This window comes from Rhinoderma darwinii, chromosome 3, assembly GCF_050947455.1.
Source record: "Rhinoderma darwinii isolate aRhiDar2 chromosome 3, aRhiDar2.hap1, whole genome shotgun sequence".
NCBI classification, from domain to species: domain Eukaryota; kingdom Metazoa; phylum Chordata; class Amphibia; order Anura; family Rhinodermatidae; genus Rhinoderma; species Rhinoderma darwinii.
Window position 1 is genome coordinate 112088948 of NC_134689.1, and position 18572 is coordinate 112107519.

At 40.8% G+C, this 18572-nt stretch overlaps 1 protein-coding gene across 1 annotated transcript in view; it reads left to right on the top strand.

Annotated features, from left to right (window-relative positions):
- RAD50 (RAD50 double strand break repair protein) overlaps positions 1–15304 on the top strand; it is a 191899-nt gene extending 176595 nt beyond the window's left edge. The window contains exons 23-26 of the mRNA XM_075856559.1: positions 3602–3687; positions 5712–5854; positions 6915–7048; positions 15015–15304. Of these exons, the coding sequence (XP_075712674.1) occupies positions 3602–3687; positions 5712–5854; positions 6915–7048; positions 15015–15201 (550 nt within the window). The 3' untranslated portion in view covers positions 15202–15304. The remainder of the gene's footprint in view (positions 1–3601; positions 3688–5711; positions 5855–6914; positions 7049–15014) is intronic.
- The last annotated feature ends 3268 nt before the right edge of the window (positions 15305–18572 follow it).

Consider the following 18572-nt stretch of genomic DNA (forward strand, 5'->3'; position numbering starts at 1 on the left):
CAAATTCATTGTATTCTCTATTATGGCGCATTATACTGTACACACTAACAATGCTGTTATATATACTGTACACATGAATAACACCAATATATACTGGACACAAATAAGTCTTCTATCTATAATATACACAAAAATAATGCTACCACATAGACACATGCGCCTCAAACCTAGGACATTGAGGCACAACAGAGTTTATCAGGCTAGGGCATGGTGTCCGTCATTTTGATTGGAAAAATAATGCAACTGCGACAGAGGCTCCGATGCAGATGAGAACAGAACTTCACTTCTCTTCAGCTACTGCGGGGGGGGGGGGGGGGGGTGTTGTTGGTTTACTATAGACCGTAATAAAGACAGTGGCTGTATGGCAGGTCCATTGGCTGTTTGTTGGCTCAAAATACAGCAGCCACTCAACAGTGCCGTTCTCTTTCTCTTCCCTAATGTGGTCTGTGAAATCTGCAGACGTGGCACCACTCCCACGGGTGAAAAAGTTAAGTAACCAATGCCGGGTAGGTGGATGGCCAGTCCGGCCCTGATTTCAGGTGTTTCGCTCATTGCCACAGGTGTATAAAATCAGGCACCTAGCCATATAGTCTGCCTTTACAAACATTTGTGAAATGTATAATAGAAAAAAGTAGAGCGGGAAAAAAATGGGAAAACAAAAAGACAGGCGCTCCACTAAGGTAAATATCGTTGGAATACATACAGATAAAAAGATATATGTATGTGAGTGAGTTGTTACGGTCCATTCACCTATTTTGTGCAGGATCGTCGGCACATTCTTCCGATGTTGAGGATAATTAGGACTAGCAAGGGAGAAAAATATAGACTCCTGGTGGAGGCACTCCTGTGTCCGTGGTGGTCTATATTGATAAAGGCAACTTGAGTTTTGTATATAAAAAAAAAATATTTATTAAAACCCCATGTCAAAGGAGGTTAAAGAATGAAGTCAGTTCCTTCCTACTTTAACCCCCCATCAGATGGGGTTTAAATAAATCTTTATTTTACGAAACTCGAATTGCCTTTATCAATATAGTCAACCGCGCTACCACAATGGACACAGGACTCCACCAGGAGTCTATATATTTCGCTCCCTTGTTAAACATGTGTGAAAGAATGGGTAATTTTAAAGAGCTCACTGAATTCCTACGTGGTACTGTAATAGGATGCCACAGTTTCAGTTCGTTAAAATGTCTTCCCTCCTAGATATTCCACGATCAACTGTGAGTGGTATTATAGCAAAGTGGAAGCATTTAGGAACCACCGCAAACTCGGGCACAAAGTTCTAGACAACATATACTTAGAGAGTGGGGTCGCCGAGCGTTGAGGTGCATAGTGCATAAAAGTCGCCCAATGCTCTTCTGACTCAATAACTGCAGAGTTCCAAACCTCCTGTGGTATTAAAATCAGCACAAAAACTGAGCACCAGGAGCTTCATCGCATGGGTTTCCAAAGCTGAGCAGCTGCATGCAAGCCTTACATCACTAAGCACAATGCCAAGAGTTGGATGGAGTGGTGTAAAGCATGCCGCCACTGGGCTTTGGAGTAGTGAAAGCATGTTCTGAGGAGTGAGGAATCATCCGTCTCTATCTGGCAGTCTGATGGACTGGGGAAGAAGCTGTAGGGGGCACATGTTGAGCTTTGAGATTGAGAATTTCTGGAGAGTCTAGAGTTGCATTGGGTGAGAGATTTGCTGGATCCTCTAGGGCCGGACATTCAGAACTATATGTACAGAAAAGAGGACTGCTGTGTGTTTGCCATCAGTCAGGACTGAGAGCTGCCCCATATAGAGAGAGCACACGGACGTTGCATGCTGCTGGTCCTGTACTATTATGGGCCTGCTCTGTATAGTGTTTTCTGCATGTTCTAGAAGTTTCTTCCTCCATATTACCATGAACTGAGTCGATGGAACTATAAGTGACTATGAACAGAATGAGACACGTTTATTGTGATGTTACAATATCTGACTGCTGTTGGGGCAATCTATGTTCTTTTGTTCCTCTAAAAAAAAAACTTCAGCACACAGACGTCATACGTGTGCTGTGCGTGATTTACGCAACAGTTGCTAAAGAAATGATGAGGGGAAAAAAAACACCTCCTTCAGTTTATTTTGCGGACGTAAAAAACGCATGACATACGGATGAAATACGCTGCGTATTTTACGCAGGCAAAACGGAATCGTTCGTGAAAATAAGGCCTAGTTCACACAGTTTTTTTGCAGGCAGAAAAAATCTGCCTCAGAATTCTTTCAGGAATGATTTTGACCTTCCTTCGCTTTTTGCCGTGTATTTTGCAACGTTTTTTGCTGCGTTTTTTGCCCAGAGTTATTGAGGACTGCGGGCAAAAAAATGCTAGTAAACGAGCGCCGCAGGTTTTTTCTGCCTACCATTAATTTCAAAGGGAGGTTAGAGGCGGATCTGCAATAAGAAAGGACATGCCACTTTTTTTTTTCCGAAAGCTGCTAAAAGCCCATTGAAGTGATTTCGGCCATTTTTTGCCGCTCATTCTGATGCGGTTTCCATGTCAAAATCGGCGCCAAAAAACCTCCTGATGGTTTGTATCCATTTTGAAATCCATAATATTTAAGAGAAAGATTGTCCATCCAGTCACAGATGTTTTCCAGTGAATCAAACAATTTTGTAGATTCCTCCCATATTACTCGCATGTTCCCAGGGTATAGCATTGAACATTTGATCTGATGTTGCTGTAAACTTTTTTTTAACCTATGAGAATTTCTTTCTTCTTTATTGTGTTTCTTTTGAAAAATCTGGATATATTGCAATCCTTTCTGAGTTGTACATTAAAGTCCCTTTGATCCTTGCTTTTCTGAGTATTCTTTCTCTATCTTCAAATGCCAGTAATTTAAGGAGTATGGGTCTAGGTTGAAATCCCAATTATCGGGGGCCTGTTGCGACCCTATGAGCTCTTTCAACCATGAACATTTTTGTAAAAATTTCCTTTTTAAATGTTTCCTGGAGCCACTTGGCAATAAATTCTTTGACATTGGTCCCTTCTGTACTTTCTGAGAAGCCTAGTATTAGTAAGTTTTTTCTTCTTGCACGATCTTCCATTAACTCTAGTTGTTTAAGTATCTCTTTATTTGAGCGCTCTGTTTTTTGCATCGATTTATATCAGGCTTTTCCTTATTCCTCTAGGGCTAAGATTCTTTCTCAATTTCCGTAATACTTTCTCTGAATTTTTGACGTATCCTGTCTGATAATCACAACTTCCTTTTCGAGGCTTCCCAACTAGGTGGAAATTTCTGCTAGTGTCTCATTGCACCTATTAACGGCATTTAGAATGGCTTTTAAAGGATCATTATTTTGCTCCATGCTTTTTCCAATTGTATCATGAGAATCAGTGAAATGTTTGTGAGTGAAGCATCGGCCATTTCTGTAGTAGATATCCATAAGATCAATGCTCTCCTCTCTTGTTATTGTGATCACTGACCCTAAGAAATAAAAGTATATTAGGAAACAATCCAAATAATTTACACTACTGGTTGCCTAAAAAGAAGAATTTGGAACAGCTATCTTGATTAATGTTGTTAACATATGAAAAGTAGTTATGTATTTATTTATTTTTTTGCATGTTCTTCTTACAGGGCTATAATGAAGTTTCACAGCATGAAAATGGAAGAAATCAATAAAATTATTCGTGACCTCTGGCGCAGTACCTACAGAGGACAAGGTACTCCTTTGTATATTCCTATATTTGGTGTCATTACATTTTAGCCAATTATGTAGAATATCTGCATGTATTGGGGCAGTCTTTTAAAGAGATGTTACAGAGGTATGACACAAATCTGCCTTGTTAGCCACAGTTGTGTCACCCATACAACGGGTCATGTCTGGCACAGCATCCAACAACATTAGACACATTTTATCATGAGTATTGTGAGATTTTAAATTACATGTTAGAGGTATTGCTCAAATGAATGGCCATTTTTATACAGCACCAAAACCTCTCCCTACACCACGATACAGTAGTACGTCCTGTTATCTGTTTTGGTTTTTGTATATAAAACCACTCGCTTGGAAAAAAAATTATTGGTTATTTCCCAGTTACACAAAATATGCCTAGCGCAATGATAACTAATTTCTCAGTATAGCCAACTGAATTGATAAAATTCTGAATGTAAATCATAGATGAAATCTTCTAGGATGTGTGGGAGGTGAAATCGAAAAAATTCTTACAATGTACTTCTTGGAAGTGGAGCTGCTTGCACCATGTAACACAAGTGTGCTGTATGGTCCTTTACCTACTACGATGACATACAACATTGTCTTCTCAAATGCATCAGGTTGAAGTTAGTTTCCGGATTATTTATGTAACTCTTTTGTGAACAGTGATGGTAAGTGGTGTTGATTATTCTTCCCTAGATTTATGTTCTCTCTATAGCAGAGCTTCACAAACTGAGGCCCCACCTAAGGGGTGCAAGCGGCGGAAGCAATTTTCACAAAAGTGATTATATGCTGCACAGGCCATTCAGTGGCTGCAGCAATCTTTTTTGTGTGCTTATTTTAATGTTCTACTTAGTTTAGGAGACAAATGAATGGTGAATTGAGCATTTATTTTAGCATGGACTTCAACCTGTTGTGGTGAGGGCCAGGCATCATCTTGTTCCGACTGGTGAGGTAGAGAAAGGATGAGAAGCCTTCTCTAAACAATACAGATTAGCACTGTTTTGACTCAAAGGTGCTATTTTCCACATTTCTTACTAGTCTACATAAGGCCTGGAAATTCTCCTGAAGCCTCACTCACATTACTGTATTATAACTCCATACAACCTCTCAGTTGTCTATAAGTCTAACTCCAATCACGGCCGATAAACCACTTAGATGCCGTGGTCAATAGGGCCACTTGTATTGTGTTTCTAAAACCAGGAAGCACAGCATAATAATTAGAGAGCTGTCTTTTCATGGTGGCACAAGCTGGGAACAACATATTGGATGCTGAAATAGCAAATCTATGGAAAAATTGCTATTTTCACTCTGCAACATCCATTGCACACTAATTTCTGCAAAACATGTGGAGCCAACATGCTCACTGTACTCCTAGGTGAATGCCTTGAGGGGTCTAGTTTCCAAAATTAGGTCACTTTTAAATAGTTTCCACTATGCTGGTATGACTGGGGCTTAGCAAATACGACATGGTGTCCAAAAAAACATTTTCACAAAATCTGCACTCAAAAAGTCAAATGGCGCTCATTCCATTCTGAACCGTGCCGTGTGCCCAAACAGCACTTATGGGGTATTGCCGTACTTGGAAGAAATGCAAACGTTTGGGCTAAAACTACATCTTATTGGAAAAAATTTCATTTTTCATTTTCACAGCCCAATTTTAATAAAGTCCGCAAAAAATGGTCAAAATGCTTACCAATACCGAAAGATGAATTCCTTGAGGGGTGTCGTTTTCCAAATTGAGTAATTTCTCAGTAGCATCCACTGTACTGGTACCTTAGGGGCTCTGCAAATGCCCCTAATGTGCCTAAAACAGTACAATATAATATAAAACAAGGCCTCATAAGGCAATGTCAAAAATGAAAAATTTAGCTGCATCATTAACACCCAAACAGGCTTGTCATTAGGGGGGTTAAACTTACATTTTTACATGTAAAAAAATTATTTTTAAATAAGTTAATGGTGTACAGTGTACAAAATGTATTCTATTGAAGATAGATTTATGATTTGTTTATTTTGCCATTTTTTCAGACATAGAGTACATTGAGATCAGATCAGATGCTGATGAAACTGTGTCTGCTGCAGATAAAAGAAGAACTTATAACTATAGGGTGGTAATGATTAAAGGAGATACCGCATTGGATATGAGAGGACGCTGTAGTGCAGGCCAAAAGGTATATTTACATGTTATCCGAATTCCTTGTGCTTAACATGTTTTTCTTCTCAGGCCTGGTTCACATCACATTTTTTTTCCTTATATCGGAGGTATACGTCGCAACGTATACCTCCGACGGAAGGTAACGATGTATCCCACTTCATAGGCATACAGTGAGATACGTTGCCCGAACTACTGTAGCCCGGCAGAGCGCTACTTGAGCATTGTGCCCGGGGAAGTTACTGAAGAGTTCTATCAGGAGCCTACCGTACCGAATTCCCCGGCGAGAGCATTGCAATTACTCTGACCCTTGACGTCACTGTCCCTATATAGGCAGTGACCTTACATGGGCAACGCTGTGGATGGAGATTCCACTATTGGAGAAGCCCCTGTTGTCACTGTCCACATGTGGACGGTGACGTTGGGGGCTCCTCCAGTCCCGGATTCCCCAAACAGTGCGCTTCTAATGCTCTGGCCGGGGACTCTGTATTGAAAGCCCCTGATGTCCCTGTCCATATATGGACAGTGACATCATGGGCTTACCCAGTGCTGGAATCGCTGGCCGGAGCACTACTTGATGCTCTTCCCAGGGACTCCGGTCCTGGGAAAGCTCCCCGAGGTATATATTTAATGTATACCTCTGACGGATGCCAAACAGTGGCATCCATCACACATAGGCTACCATGTTAAGAAAAAAATATATATATATGTACTGCACGGTATACTTTTTTTGTTTTTGCTCAGAATGGAGTAGCGTAGTCTATTATGTTATTCCATCCTTCAAAAAAAATAAGAATTATACCAGCCGGACGCAGGACAAAAGTACACTTTTTTGGCCTCTGTCAGGCTAATGGGGCCCTATGTATACATTAACATGTACGTTGTATTCCTGTCGTATACGCTAAACGTAGGAATAAAACGCGATGTAAACCAGTCCTAAACAATACCATTTTTAGGAAATTGTTTTGTCAACTAAATTAATACGGTCCTAGAATATAGGACATGTGAGTGATTGCTGTATAATTTGCTGAGATGACAGTATGTCAAGTCTAAATTTATTCAAATTCTCATTAATTCAGGTTTTAGCCTCTCTCATTATTCGTTTGGCATTGGCTGAGACATTTTGCCTGAACTGTGGAATACTTGCCCTGGATGAGCCTACTACTAATTTGGATCGTGAAAATATAGAGTCTCTTGCCCATGCATTGGTCGAGTAAGTAACCAAACAATTATTTTTGCTAAATTTTATTAATATCTGCCAAACTTTCCACAGTGGTACTTAAAACATTAGAGAAATGCTGAAACAGTGGTTCACTAATATGCCATTATTAACCCACCATGATTTACATGTACGTCATGGCAGGTGGGAAGTAGTATGGAGCGTTCTCTGTAGCGGAGCGTGCTTAACAAGCAGCGAATGTCAGCTGTGTATTACAGCTGGCACCTCAATCCAACGGCCGGGATCGGAGATAACTCTGATGCCATCCGTTTAACCGTGGCATCTAAGCCATTAGACAGAGGGTCCCCAATGTCATCCCATCGCCGTCCCCTAACACAATTGCGGGGTACCGATGCATTGTCACGGCAGCCAGGGGGCTACTGTAGGCCCTGAATGTCTGCCAAGTTAGTAATTCTATTAAGCCCAGGGCTTAAAGGGAACCTGTCACCAGCATTTCACCTATTAAACCAGCAATACCTGGTGGTAGTGGGTGAAAAATCATTTCTATATAACCTATAATTGTCTTCTTAGTCGGCTCTGTGGCTTTAGTATTCAGTTTTTTTATGTTCCCACACCGTGTTCTAATGAGCAGAAAAGAGTCAAATCTTGGTTTGAAAAGAGTCAAATCTTGGTTTGAAAAGAGTCAAATCTTGGTTTGAAAAGAGTCAAATCTTCATTCCTCAAGTCTTTCCGAGTTTACACCGCCTCCTTACTTTTGATTGACAGCTCCTCGCCACACAAAATCCTGAGCTTGCGCATTGATGTCCTATTCTGGTGTGTGCGTACAACAGGACACCGGATTATTACGATAAAAGGCACAAAATGTTTGCAGACCGTTATTTACAGTCGGAGGAGGAGTTTAGGAGAAGGGATAACGGCAATGAACTTTTGATAGCAGCGGCCAGTGAGAGGGATAAGTAAAGTTCAATAGGTGAAATGCTGGTGACAGGTTCCCTTTAATAGGAGACCATTAAAAGTGCCTCATTATTTCCTTGTATTGTACCAGCAATCCTCTAGTGAAACATAACAAAAAATGTAAAAAGATTTTACAAAATACAGAGCTCTGAAAAATACTTGCCCCTCACCTGATTTCTACAAATTTTGCTGATTTGTCACATTTAAATATTTCAGATTATTTTTAATATAAAATAAAGACAACTCTAGTAAACACAAAATGCAGCTTTTAAATGATCACTCCATTTATTGAGGATAAAAATGTATTCAAAACCTATATCACCCATGTGAAAAAGTAAATGCCCCCCCAAACCTAACGACTGGTTGTGCCACCCTTAGTAACAACTGCAATCAAACGTATGTGATAAGTTGCAATGAGTCTTTTACATCACTGTGGCTTAATATTGTCATTCTGTTCTTTGCACAATTGCTGCTGCATAACCCAACTGCGCATGAGATTTAGGTCAGGAACTGGCGAGTGGACCTTCTCCGTCAGGATTTTCTGATGGAGAGCAGAATTCATGGTTCCAACTATTGACAAGTCGTCCAGGTCCCACAGAATCAAAGCAGCCCCAGACCATTACATTACCACCACCATGTTTGACTGGTGTAATGCGGTGTTCGTTTTACACCGGATGTAATGAGATTCAGGTCTTCCAAAAAGTTCCACCTTTGACTCATCAGTCAAGAGAATATTATTCCAAAAGTCTTGAGGGTCATCTAGATGTTTTTTGGTAATTGCGAAACAAGCCTTTGGTTAGCAGTGGCTTGGGCCTTGCAACATTTCCATTGATGCCATTTTTTCCCGGTGTCTTTCTTATTGTGGAATCGTGTAGATTGACATTAACTGAGGCCTGCAGTTCTTTAGATGTTCGTCTGGATTTTTTTGTGACCTGAGTGTGATGTTTATGTTCAACACGCCTGGCAGTATGATGCCTGTGTTTGACTAGTGCAATTGAACTCATTTGTCACTTACATTTGGTTAACTGGTTGATTTAGTAGCTAAGGGGGCAGTTACTTTTTCACATAGGGCTGGGTATAGTTAAACAGAATTTTTCCTTCAATAAATGAAATTATCATTTAGGCCTCCTTCACACACAAAAAATTCTAGCAATTTAAACTGCACTAAAAAACGCTTTTTTCAAATGTAACATGCATTTTTTTATGGGGTATTTAGTGCCGTTTTTTGTGCTGTTTTTAAATTAGTGTAATTTTGTACATGCATTTTTTTATGCCTTTATTTAAAGAGGCTATGTCACCACATTATAAGTGCCCTATCTTATACATAATGTGATCGGCGCTGTAATGTAGATTACAGCAGTGTTTTTTATTTGGAAAAACAATCTATTTTCACCAAGTTATGATCGATTTTAGCTTTATGCTAATGTCTTTCTTAATAGACAACTGTTCGTGTTTTTACTTTTGACCAAGTGGGAGATGTAGAGAGAAGTGTATGACGCTGACCAATCAGCGTCATACACTTCTCTCCATTCATGTATTCAGCACATAGTGATCCTGCGTTTACTATGTGCAGCCACATACAAACACATTAACGTTACTGAAGTGTCTTGACAGTAAATAGACATCGCGTCCAACCAGGACGGGATGTCTATTCACAATCCCGACACTTCGGTAACGTTTGTGTGTGACTTACTTACACAGCACATCGAAATCACGTTGTTCTGTCATTTACAGCGAGATTACGCTTGCTGTGATGTAAGTCCCACACAAACGTTACCGAAGTGTCAGGATTGTGAATAGACATCCCGTCCTGGTTGGACGCGATGTCTATTTACTGTCAAGACACTTCAGTAACGTTAATGTGTGTTTATGTGGCTGCACATAGTGAACAACGCAGGATCACTATGTGCAAAGTAAATGAATGGAGAGAAGTGTATGACACTGATTGGTCAGCGTCATACACTTCTCTCCACAACGCCCACTTGGTCAAAAGTAAAAACACGCCCAGTTGTCTAGTAAGAAAGTCATTAGCATAAAGCTAAAATCGCTCATAACTTGGTGAAAATAGAAAAGTGTCAAAAAAAAAGTTTTAAAACATATGATAAAAGTTTCAAGTAACAAAATAAAACACAATCGCCCTTTTTCCTTTATCAAGTCCTTTATTATCGAAAACAATAAATAAACCATACATATTTGGTATCGCCGCAACCGTAACGGCCTAAACTATAAAAATATTATGTTATTTATTACACGCAGGGAACGGCGTAAAATAAACTTAAAAAAACAAAGCCAGAATGTCTGTTTTTTGTCACTTTAGCGTACAAAAATGTAAATAAAAAGTGATCAAAAAGTCGCATGTATCCAAAAATGGTGCCTATAAAAGCTATAGCTCGTCTCACAAAAAGCAAGCCCTCATACAGCTCAGTCGACGAAAAAATTAAAACGTTCTGGTTCTCATAACATGGCGACACAAAAAGTACATTCTTTTTACGAAAGTAATTTTATTTTGCAAAAAGTTGTAAAACAAAAGTGGTATAAATTAGGTATCGCCGTAATCGTACTGACCCGCAGAATAAAGGTAACATGTAATTTATAACGCACGGTGAACGCTGTATAAAAAAAACTATGCCAGAATTGCTGTTTTTTGGTCACCTTGCCTCTAAAAAAAATAGGATAAAAAGTGATCAAAAAGTCGCATGTACCCCAAAATGGTACCAATAAAAACTACAGCTCATCCCACAACAAAACAGTCCTCATACGACTACGAAAAAATAAAATTAGTTAAGGCTCCAATAAGTCAGGAACATTTCGTCTTTTTCAAGAGGCGATTTATCGGGGCCCTATAATTAGGGGAGGGGAGGGCCCATACATATCTGCTGGAAGTGAGTGTGCCCATATTATACCAGGACAACGCTTTTCCAGCAAATTTCCCCAAACTGCAACGGTGCGGAGTGTGGACCAAAAGGGGGATAAGTAAAGACACCATTTATCAGTGCGACACCAGCCTGTGCAGAAAGGATTGTCACACACATCTATGGATTATTTTATTGTTTACCCCATCATTATACCACCTGACTATGCCCCTGATATAATCTGCCCTGCTTACATATGCAACCACATTATAAACTGAAATACCAGTAAAACTCCAAACAAAACTACTACCAAGCAAAATCTACGCCCCCTCCCTTCTGAGCCCTACAGTGTGCCAAAACAGCTGTTTACTTCCACATATATGGCACCGCCATACCCGGGAGAACCCTTTTAACAATATTTGGGGTGTGTCTCCCCAATGCCATAAGCTGGGCACGACATATTTACCACTGAATTGGCATATCTGGGATAAATTGAAGTTTTTACTTTACACATCCAGCGCATTCATTTATGGAAAAGACCTGTGAGGTGAAAATGCTCCCTACACCCCTTAATAAATGCCTTGAGGGGTGTAGTTTCCAAAATGTTGTCAATTTTCAGGGGTTTCTTTTATTATTTCACATCAAAGCCCTGCAATTGTGAACCAATACTTTGTAAGTCGCCAAATTAGGCTTCAATTTCGCATGGTACTCTGTCATTCATGAGCCCGTCGAATGTCCAGGCAAAAGATTAGTGCCCCATGTAGGGTGATTCTAAAACCGGGAAACACAGCGTAATAATTAGAGAACTGTCTTGTTATGGGGGCACAAGCTGGGCACCACATATTGCCATATCTATGGAAAAAATCTAATTTTCACTCTGCAACATTGAGTGCACACCAATTTCTGCAAAACACCTGCAGGGTTAACATGCTCACTACACCCCTAGGTGAATACCTTGAGAAGTGTAGTTTCCAAAATGAAATCTCTTCTAGGAAGGGGGGGGGGTCCACTGTTTTGGTCCCACAGGGGCATTGCAAATGCTACATAGCGACCTGAAACCAATCCAGCAAAATCTGAAATCCAAAAGCCAAATGGCGCTCCTTCCCTTCTGAACCCGGACTTGTGCCCAAAAAAGCAGTTTATGACCACATATGGGGTATTGCCGTACTCGGGAGAAATTGCTTTACAAACGTGTTTTTTTCCTTTATTTTTTGAGAAACGTAAAAAATTTTTGCTCAAGCTACATCTTATTGGGAAACATTTTTTTTTTATTTTCACTGCCCAATTCAAATAAAATCTATGAAATACCTATGCGGTCAAAATGCTCACTACACCCGTAGAGGAATTCCTCAAGGGGTGTAGTTTCCAAGATGGGGTCACTTGTGGGTTTCCACTGCTTTGTCCCTTTGGGGGCTTTGCAAATGCGACATGGCCTCCGCAAATCATTCCTGCTAAATTTAAGCTCCAAAAGCCAACTGGCGCTCTTTCCCTTCTAAGCCCTGCTGTGTGTCCAAACAGCCGTTTATTACCACCAGTTTTTTTCTCCTTTAGTCCTTGTGGAATTGAGAAAAATTTGCTAAACCTACATTTTCTTTGAAAGAATGTAGATTTTCATTTTCACGGCCTACTTCCAATAATTTCTGCAATAAACCTGTAGGGTCAAAATGCTCATTATACCCCTAGATAATTTCCTTAAGGGGTGTAGTTCCCCAAATGGGGTCACTTTTGTGTGTCATAAAAAAAAACTATATACCGTATTTTAGATGCACCACACGTCCTAAAAAATTAACGTTTAATATGTGCAGTTTTCCATTTATACAATAGTAGGATTACACACCTTAAAAAATAAGTGCACCCCCAAACCCTATATATTTCCATCTGCTGGCAGCCATGTCCACCTTCACGTACCTTTGCAACAAACCGGAATAATTAAAAAAATTAATAAATTGCCATGTAACATACATCCTAAAACTCACATACAAGTAGAGGATTACATATAAAAATAATGGACTAAGGTGTCCAAATTTCATATATATATCACAAACGCCTATATCAACAAGTGTTTGTGCACTCAAAAACGCTGAAATATAGGACATGCAATATTTGGCCATCATGCACAATTGTGTTAAAATATATATACTGTACATGGCAAACCGCTACTATGGTACCAAAACGTAAAAAAAAAAAAATTGGAGCGCACAGCAGACAGTGTATAAAAATACAACTTCATAATTTATACACGCAACTACTTTCACACAACCTTGCATTAAACAGTTCTTCTATTCAAAAATTGCATGAAAATTCAGCTTTGTGATTAAAATGCGTACTCAAGCAGACTGTTTATGCAAACAAAATGTCTTCTGCAAAGAACTGTGAGGGATTCATAGATATACCACACATGTCTATTTTTACATCCACATGTGTTAAAGAAAGGCCAAAACTGCAGGAATGCACCAACAATTTTTTGCATACAATTTTAATTGGGGGATTATATAGGTATATCATTTTCTATCCCTCTATACGAACTCTATGGCTGCATTCACACGTCGCAGTCCAAATGCATTTTTTTTTTGTGATTTAAAAAAAATTGCAGCAAATTCGATCCATTTTGCTATGATTCTGTGAAAATTGCAGCAAAAAACACAAATTGACTTCAAAGTGCAAACACAGCCTAACCCTAAAGAATAATCAACCGTACGACCCTAAACGTAACTAACATTGATTATTTTTTTTATGTGGAACTAGTTGGAAACGTTTATGGCAACAGTCAGTGAATGAAAATAAAAAAATTTGACTGACGGAAATCTTTTCCATTCATCAGAAATATATTAGACATTACTCTTTAGTGATAATAGTTATTGCTATGACAGTGATGTGTAACGGGTATTGCTGGAGAAGGAGTCAGCGGATTTTACGCAAAATATCGGGAACAGACAGGATAGGGACAGTGTAAAATGTATCATCTTTATTGGTGTTTAAGTGTGGTGCAAGAGCTCGGTGCGACTTATTTGACTCTGCAATCCGGTCGTTGGTAAATGTCCAGTTATACAGTCAATTAACGGCCTGAGTAGGCCCAGAGGGTTGATTAGATGAGCTACTGCATATATTTCCAGCTCTTACTTCAGCCAGTGTGAATGCATTTCGGGTTATGTCGGATTTAGAGAGGAGTTAAGGGAGGACACGTCTTTCTGCTCTCTGGTTGATAAAAGGGGTGATAAATGTTCATGTTAGGGCCTGTTCACATAACCGTTGCCCTTCTGTTGAGGGGTTTCGTCGGAGGTTTCCTTTGGGTTAACCCCTCAACGGAAAGGTAAACCGAAACCTCAGCTTCCGTTTCCCTCACCATTGATATCAATGGTGAAGGAAACCTAGCTAATTGTTTCCGTTTGTCACCGTCATGACAGGGTTCCGTTGTTCTTGACGGAACCAATAGCGCAGTCGACTGCGCTATTGATTCCTTTAAACGATTGAACCCTGTTACAACTGTGACAGACGGAAACCATTAGCTGGGTTTCCGTCACCATTGAGTTCAATGGTGAGGGAAACGGAAGCTGAGGTGTCTATTTGCCTTTTCGCTGAGGGATTAACCCGACAGAAACCTCTGACGGACCCCTCAACAGAACACAGACGGTGATGTGAAGACAGCCATACCCCTCTCCCTGGGGTTATCTAAAGACATACAGGGACAGGAGGAGGATGACCGCATTTCCTCCACTGCCTGCTTGTTCCCTCTCCTCCTTTACACAGGCTGAAGTGGGAGCTGCAACTATAAGCGCCTCCTTACCACCTGACAAAAATCACATTCTCAGCATAAATTAGATGCCAGATGCTGAGAAGCAAGGAATAAAAATTAATAAATGGCATGCCGCAAAAATCTGTAAAAGTAGAGTAAACATATGCTTTCAATTCAACCCTCAAGTTATTTTCCGGGACAATCTCAACATCCATGCAACTTTTTCTGTTTAAAATAGTTTTTCTATAAAATGTCTTTGGTGCCTATGTCCGCATATCCGCTTTATTTAAATTATACAGATTGTAGTATTTTCTTTTTTTTACTTTCAAAATGGGAACACTACACCTCTGTCTTTAAGCTTTTTACAGTGGCTATTTTATGTGGTGTGTTTTTCTACTGTAGTTTTAACATTTTTGTTATGTACAATGTTTGCTTGATTTAGTTTTGTTTTTGTCTACAGAATCATTAAAAGTCGTTCCAGGCAACGAAATTTCCAGCTACTTGTAATCACACACGACGAAGATTTTGTAGAGCTTCTGGGACGCTCTGAATATGTTGAAAATTTCTATAGGATTAAAAAGAATATGGACCAGTGTTCTGAGATCATTAAATGCAGTGTCAACTCCTTGGGAAATTATGTTCATTAAATATTGCTGTTTTGGCATATTTAGTAATACATTCTACTCTATCTTGAAGTTTGTTTTGAGGTTGTATTTAAAAAATATAATAAAATAGACTTTGTTTGCCTAAGACTACAGTATGATTAACCAGACCTTGATGGACACTCATTTAACTCAGCAATTCCCATAGGCAAATCTTTAAATGTTTAACCCCTTAACGACCGCCAATACGCCTTTTCACGGCGGCCGTTAAGGGTACTTACCTTTTCACGGCGCTGTGACATAAGCCAGGCGCGGGTATCCTGTGCCGGCTGAACCATGTGTCGGGCAGTCTAAAGATAGCCGAGCACCTGCTCTAACGGTCAGGATCGATTTCAAAATCGATTTCACGTGTTTAACCCCTTAGATGCGGCGCTTAATAGTGAGCGCCGCATCCAAGTGGTTTTGGAGGGAGGGTGCTCTCTCTCACCCCATCGGCACCTTGCAATTGCAATCACAGGGTGGCGATGGCTTCTATGGCAACCGGGGACCTAACAAAGGCCCCCAGGTCTGCCTGTAGTGGATGCCTGCTAGGCCATACCTGAGGCATGACCTAGCAGGTGCCTGTAAATTTTACACTGACAGGCAATAATACGCTGCAATACAGAAGTATTGCAGTGTATTATAAAAGCGATCAGAAGATCACATAGTGAAGTCCCCTAGTGGGACTTAAAATAATGTTATCAAAAAGTTTAATAAAGTTTATGATAAATAAATAAAAATCCCAAATAAAAAAAATGAAAAACCCACTTTTTCCCTTATAAAATACTTTAACCCCTTAATGACCTCCTATACGTGTTTTCACGGCGGCCATTAAGGGTACTTATGCCAGAGCGGCGCCTGTTCATAAGATAGCCTTTCATAAGATACCGCCCCCGGAAGGCACTTAAACTCCGTGTACTCCGCTACAGAGGTAGCTGAGGCCGAGAAGCACAGACCGAGGAGCGTTTTGTCCGGTCCCCGGTCACGTGATTGCCGTTATTCAACAAATAACGGCGATCGCTGTAAAAACAGCGGCAGCTGGTTCTCTCTCTTCTCTCACAGAATATACTGTCTGTCAAGTATATCAAAATATCGTCCGCATATAGAGATTTTTTTCCTCCATTTCCCCATATTTCAAACCCCGTATGCGCTCCTCCTGTCTTATGGGACAAGCTAACGTTTCCACTGCCAGAGCAAATAGCAATGGTGACAGTGGGCACACCTGGCGCGTTCCCCTAGCCAACGGAAACCTTCCAGACAGCACTCCATTCACCCGTATTCGGGCCGTATGAGCCACGTATAGCAACTGTACCCATTTCAGAAAATTAGGACCAAATCCCATCTTACCCATAACCTTCCATAAATACCGCCATTCTACACAGTCAAACGCGTTAGCAGCATCTAGTGTTAGCACAGCTCTCCCCACAGGGTCATCCGGTACTGCCTGAAGATTGAGGAATAACCGCCTAAGATTTACAGCCGTTGACTTGGATGGCATGAACCCCGATGGGTTGTCATGCACAACCTGCTGCACCACCTTATTTAGCCTTAGCGCTAAAACTTTTGCCAGTATTTTAATGTCTGATGTCAGCAAGGATATCTGTCTATAGGATTCCAGTAATTGATTATCTTTCCCCTCCTTAGGTAAGGACGACTATCGTTGCTTCATATAATGAATCGGGTAATTTGCCTCTTTCAAAACTATCCAGCAGAGTGTTTGAGAATTGTGGAGCCAATTCATTCATATATTCCTTATAAATGTACCCAGGCAAACCAACTGGACCTGGAGCTTTCTCAGTTGCCATATCCCCTATCGCCCTTTCCAGTTCCTCTAGGGCAATAGGTGCCTCCAAACTTTCTCTGTCCTCAGAACCCAGAATAGACAATTGAATGTGCCCCAGATAAGCCTCCAGTTGCTGTGTCGTGTAATGCACTCTCGAGGTATATAGTTCAGTATAAAACTGTTTAAACACTTGTAGAATTTGCCCCCATGTCCGTATATCCAACCCCTCGTGCATCACCGCATTAAAGTCCCCATCAGGAGTAACGGTACCTCAGGCAAAGTTGAGAGTTTTTCTATAACTTTCTTAAGTACAGTGCTAGAATAAGGAGGGGGGATGTACAGTACCACTAAAATACATTCCCAATGAAATATGGTGCAATGCACTCCCACATACCTCCCCTCAGCATCAGTGAATGAAGAAAGACAAACAAAAGGAAGACTACTATGTACCAGCAGACTCACCCCCCCCCCCCCCCTAGAATAAGTCGTATGGAAGGAGTGCAACCCATGTGCGATCCAGACTCTATGCAATAAGGACACCGAATCCCTAGTCAAATGCGTCTCTTGTTACCCCATAATCAGGGAATTTTGTTGTTTAACACAGTCAAAAATCGCCTGGCGTTTCCTAGGTTCCCTTAGTCCCCGGACATTCCAGAATATACATTTAGCCGACCCCATCAAGCATCATAGCATAAAGAAGTCTGCTACTGAGCCGAACCACTTTGACCGAGATACTGTGCTGTGCAGTGAAGTTTGTCACCCAGTAGTTGACCCATAATACCAGTTCTATCAAGTACAATAGCTTTGTAAAGGATATCACTCAACAACAGAACATGGTATAGAATACTACAGTCCCACAAAAAACAGCATTTCCTCCGAACTTCACCGCCAAAGCGGGCTCTCACGCGTCCTCCACTCCAGCAGGTCTCCGCAGTCGGCTCTCGTTGCAGTCCAGCCATCTGGCAGCCTCCCTAGGCGTCTCAAAAAAGGAAGCAGTCCCAAAAGCAACCACGCGCAATTTAGCCGGATACATCATAGAATATTGAATGTTCAGGTCTCGTAAGCGTTTTTTAATGTCCCAGTATTGCAACCGCTTTTTCTGCACTTTCGCAGAGAAATCTGGAAAAAAGGACACTTTAACGCCATTAATGGATATATCTTGCCGTTCCCTTGCCTTACGCAATATCCGATCTCTGTCCTTATAATGCAGCAGCTTCACTAATACCGGTCTCGGGGGTCTCCCCGGCGGTCGCGGTCTGGTAGGTACTCTGTGCGCCCTCTCAACAGCAAATAAAGGGGACAGTTCCTCTCGGCCAAACTGTTCCAGCAGCCATTTTTAAAAAAACTCATCTGAGTTAGTGCCCTCCACTTTTTCCGGCACTCCAACCAAGCGCACGTTATTTCTGCGTAGCCGATTCTTTAAATCATCTGCCTTAGCCTGAATGGCTATCACCGCCAGTTAATGTGATTGTACATCTCGTTGTAACTCTGGAATAACATCTTCAACCTCAGACACTCTCCCCTCAATGACTGTTGTACGTTCTGCCACTTTCTGTAAATCATTCCTCAAAAGCAAAATGTCCTCCTTCAGGCC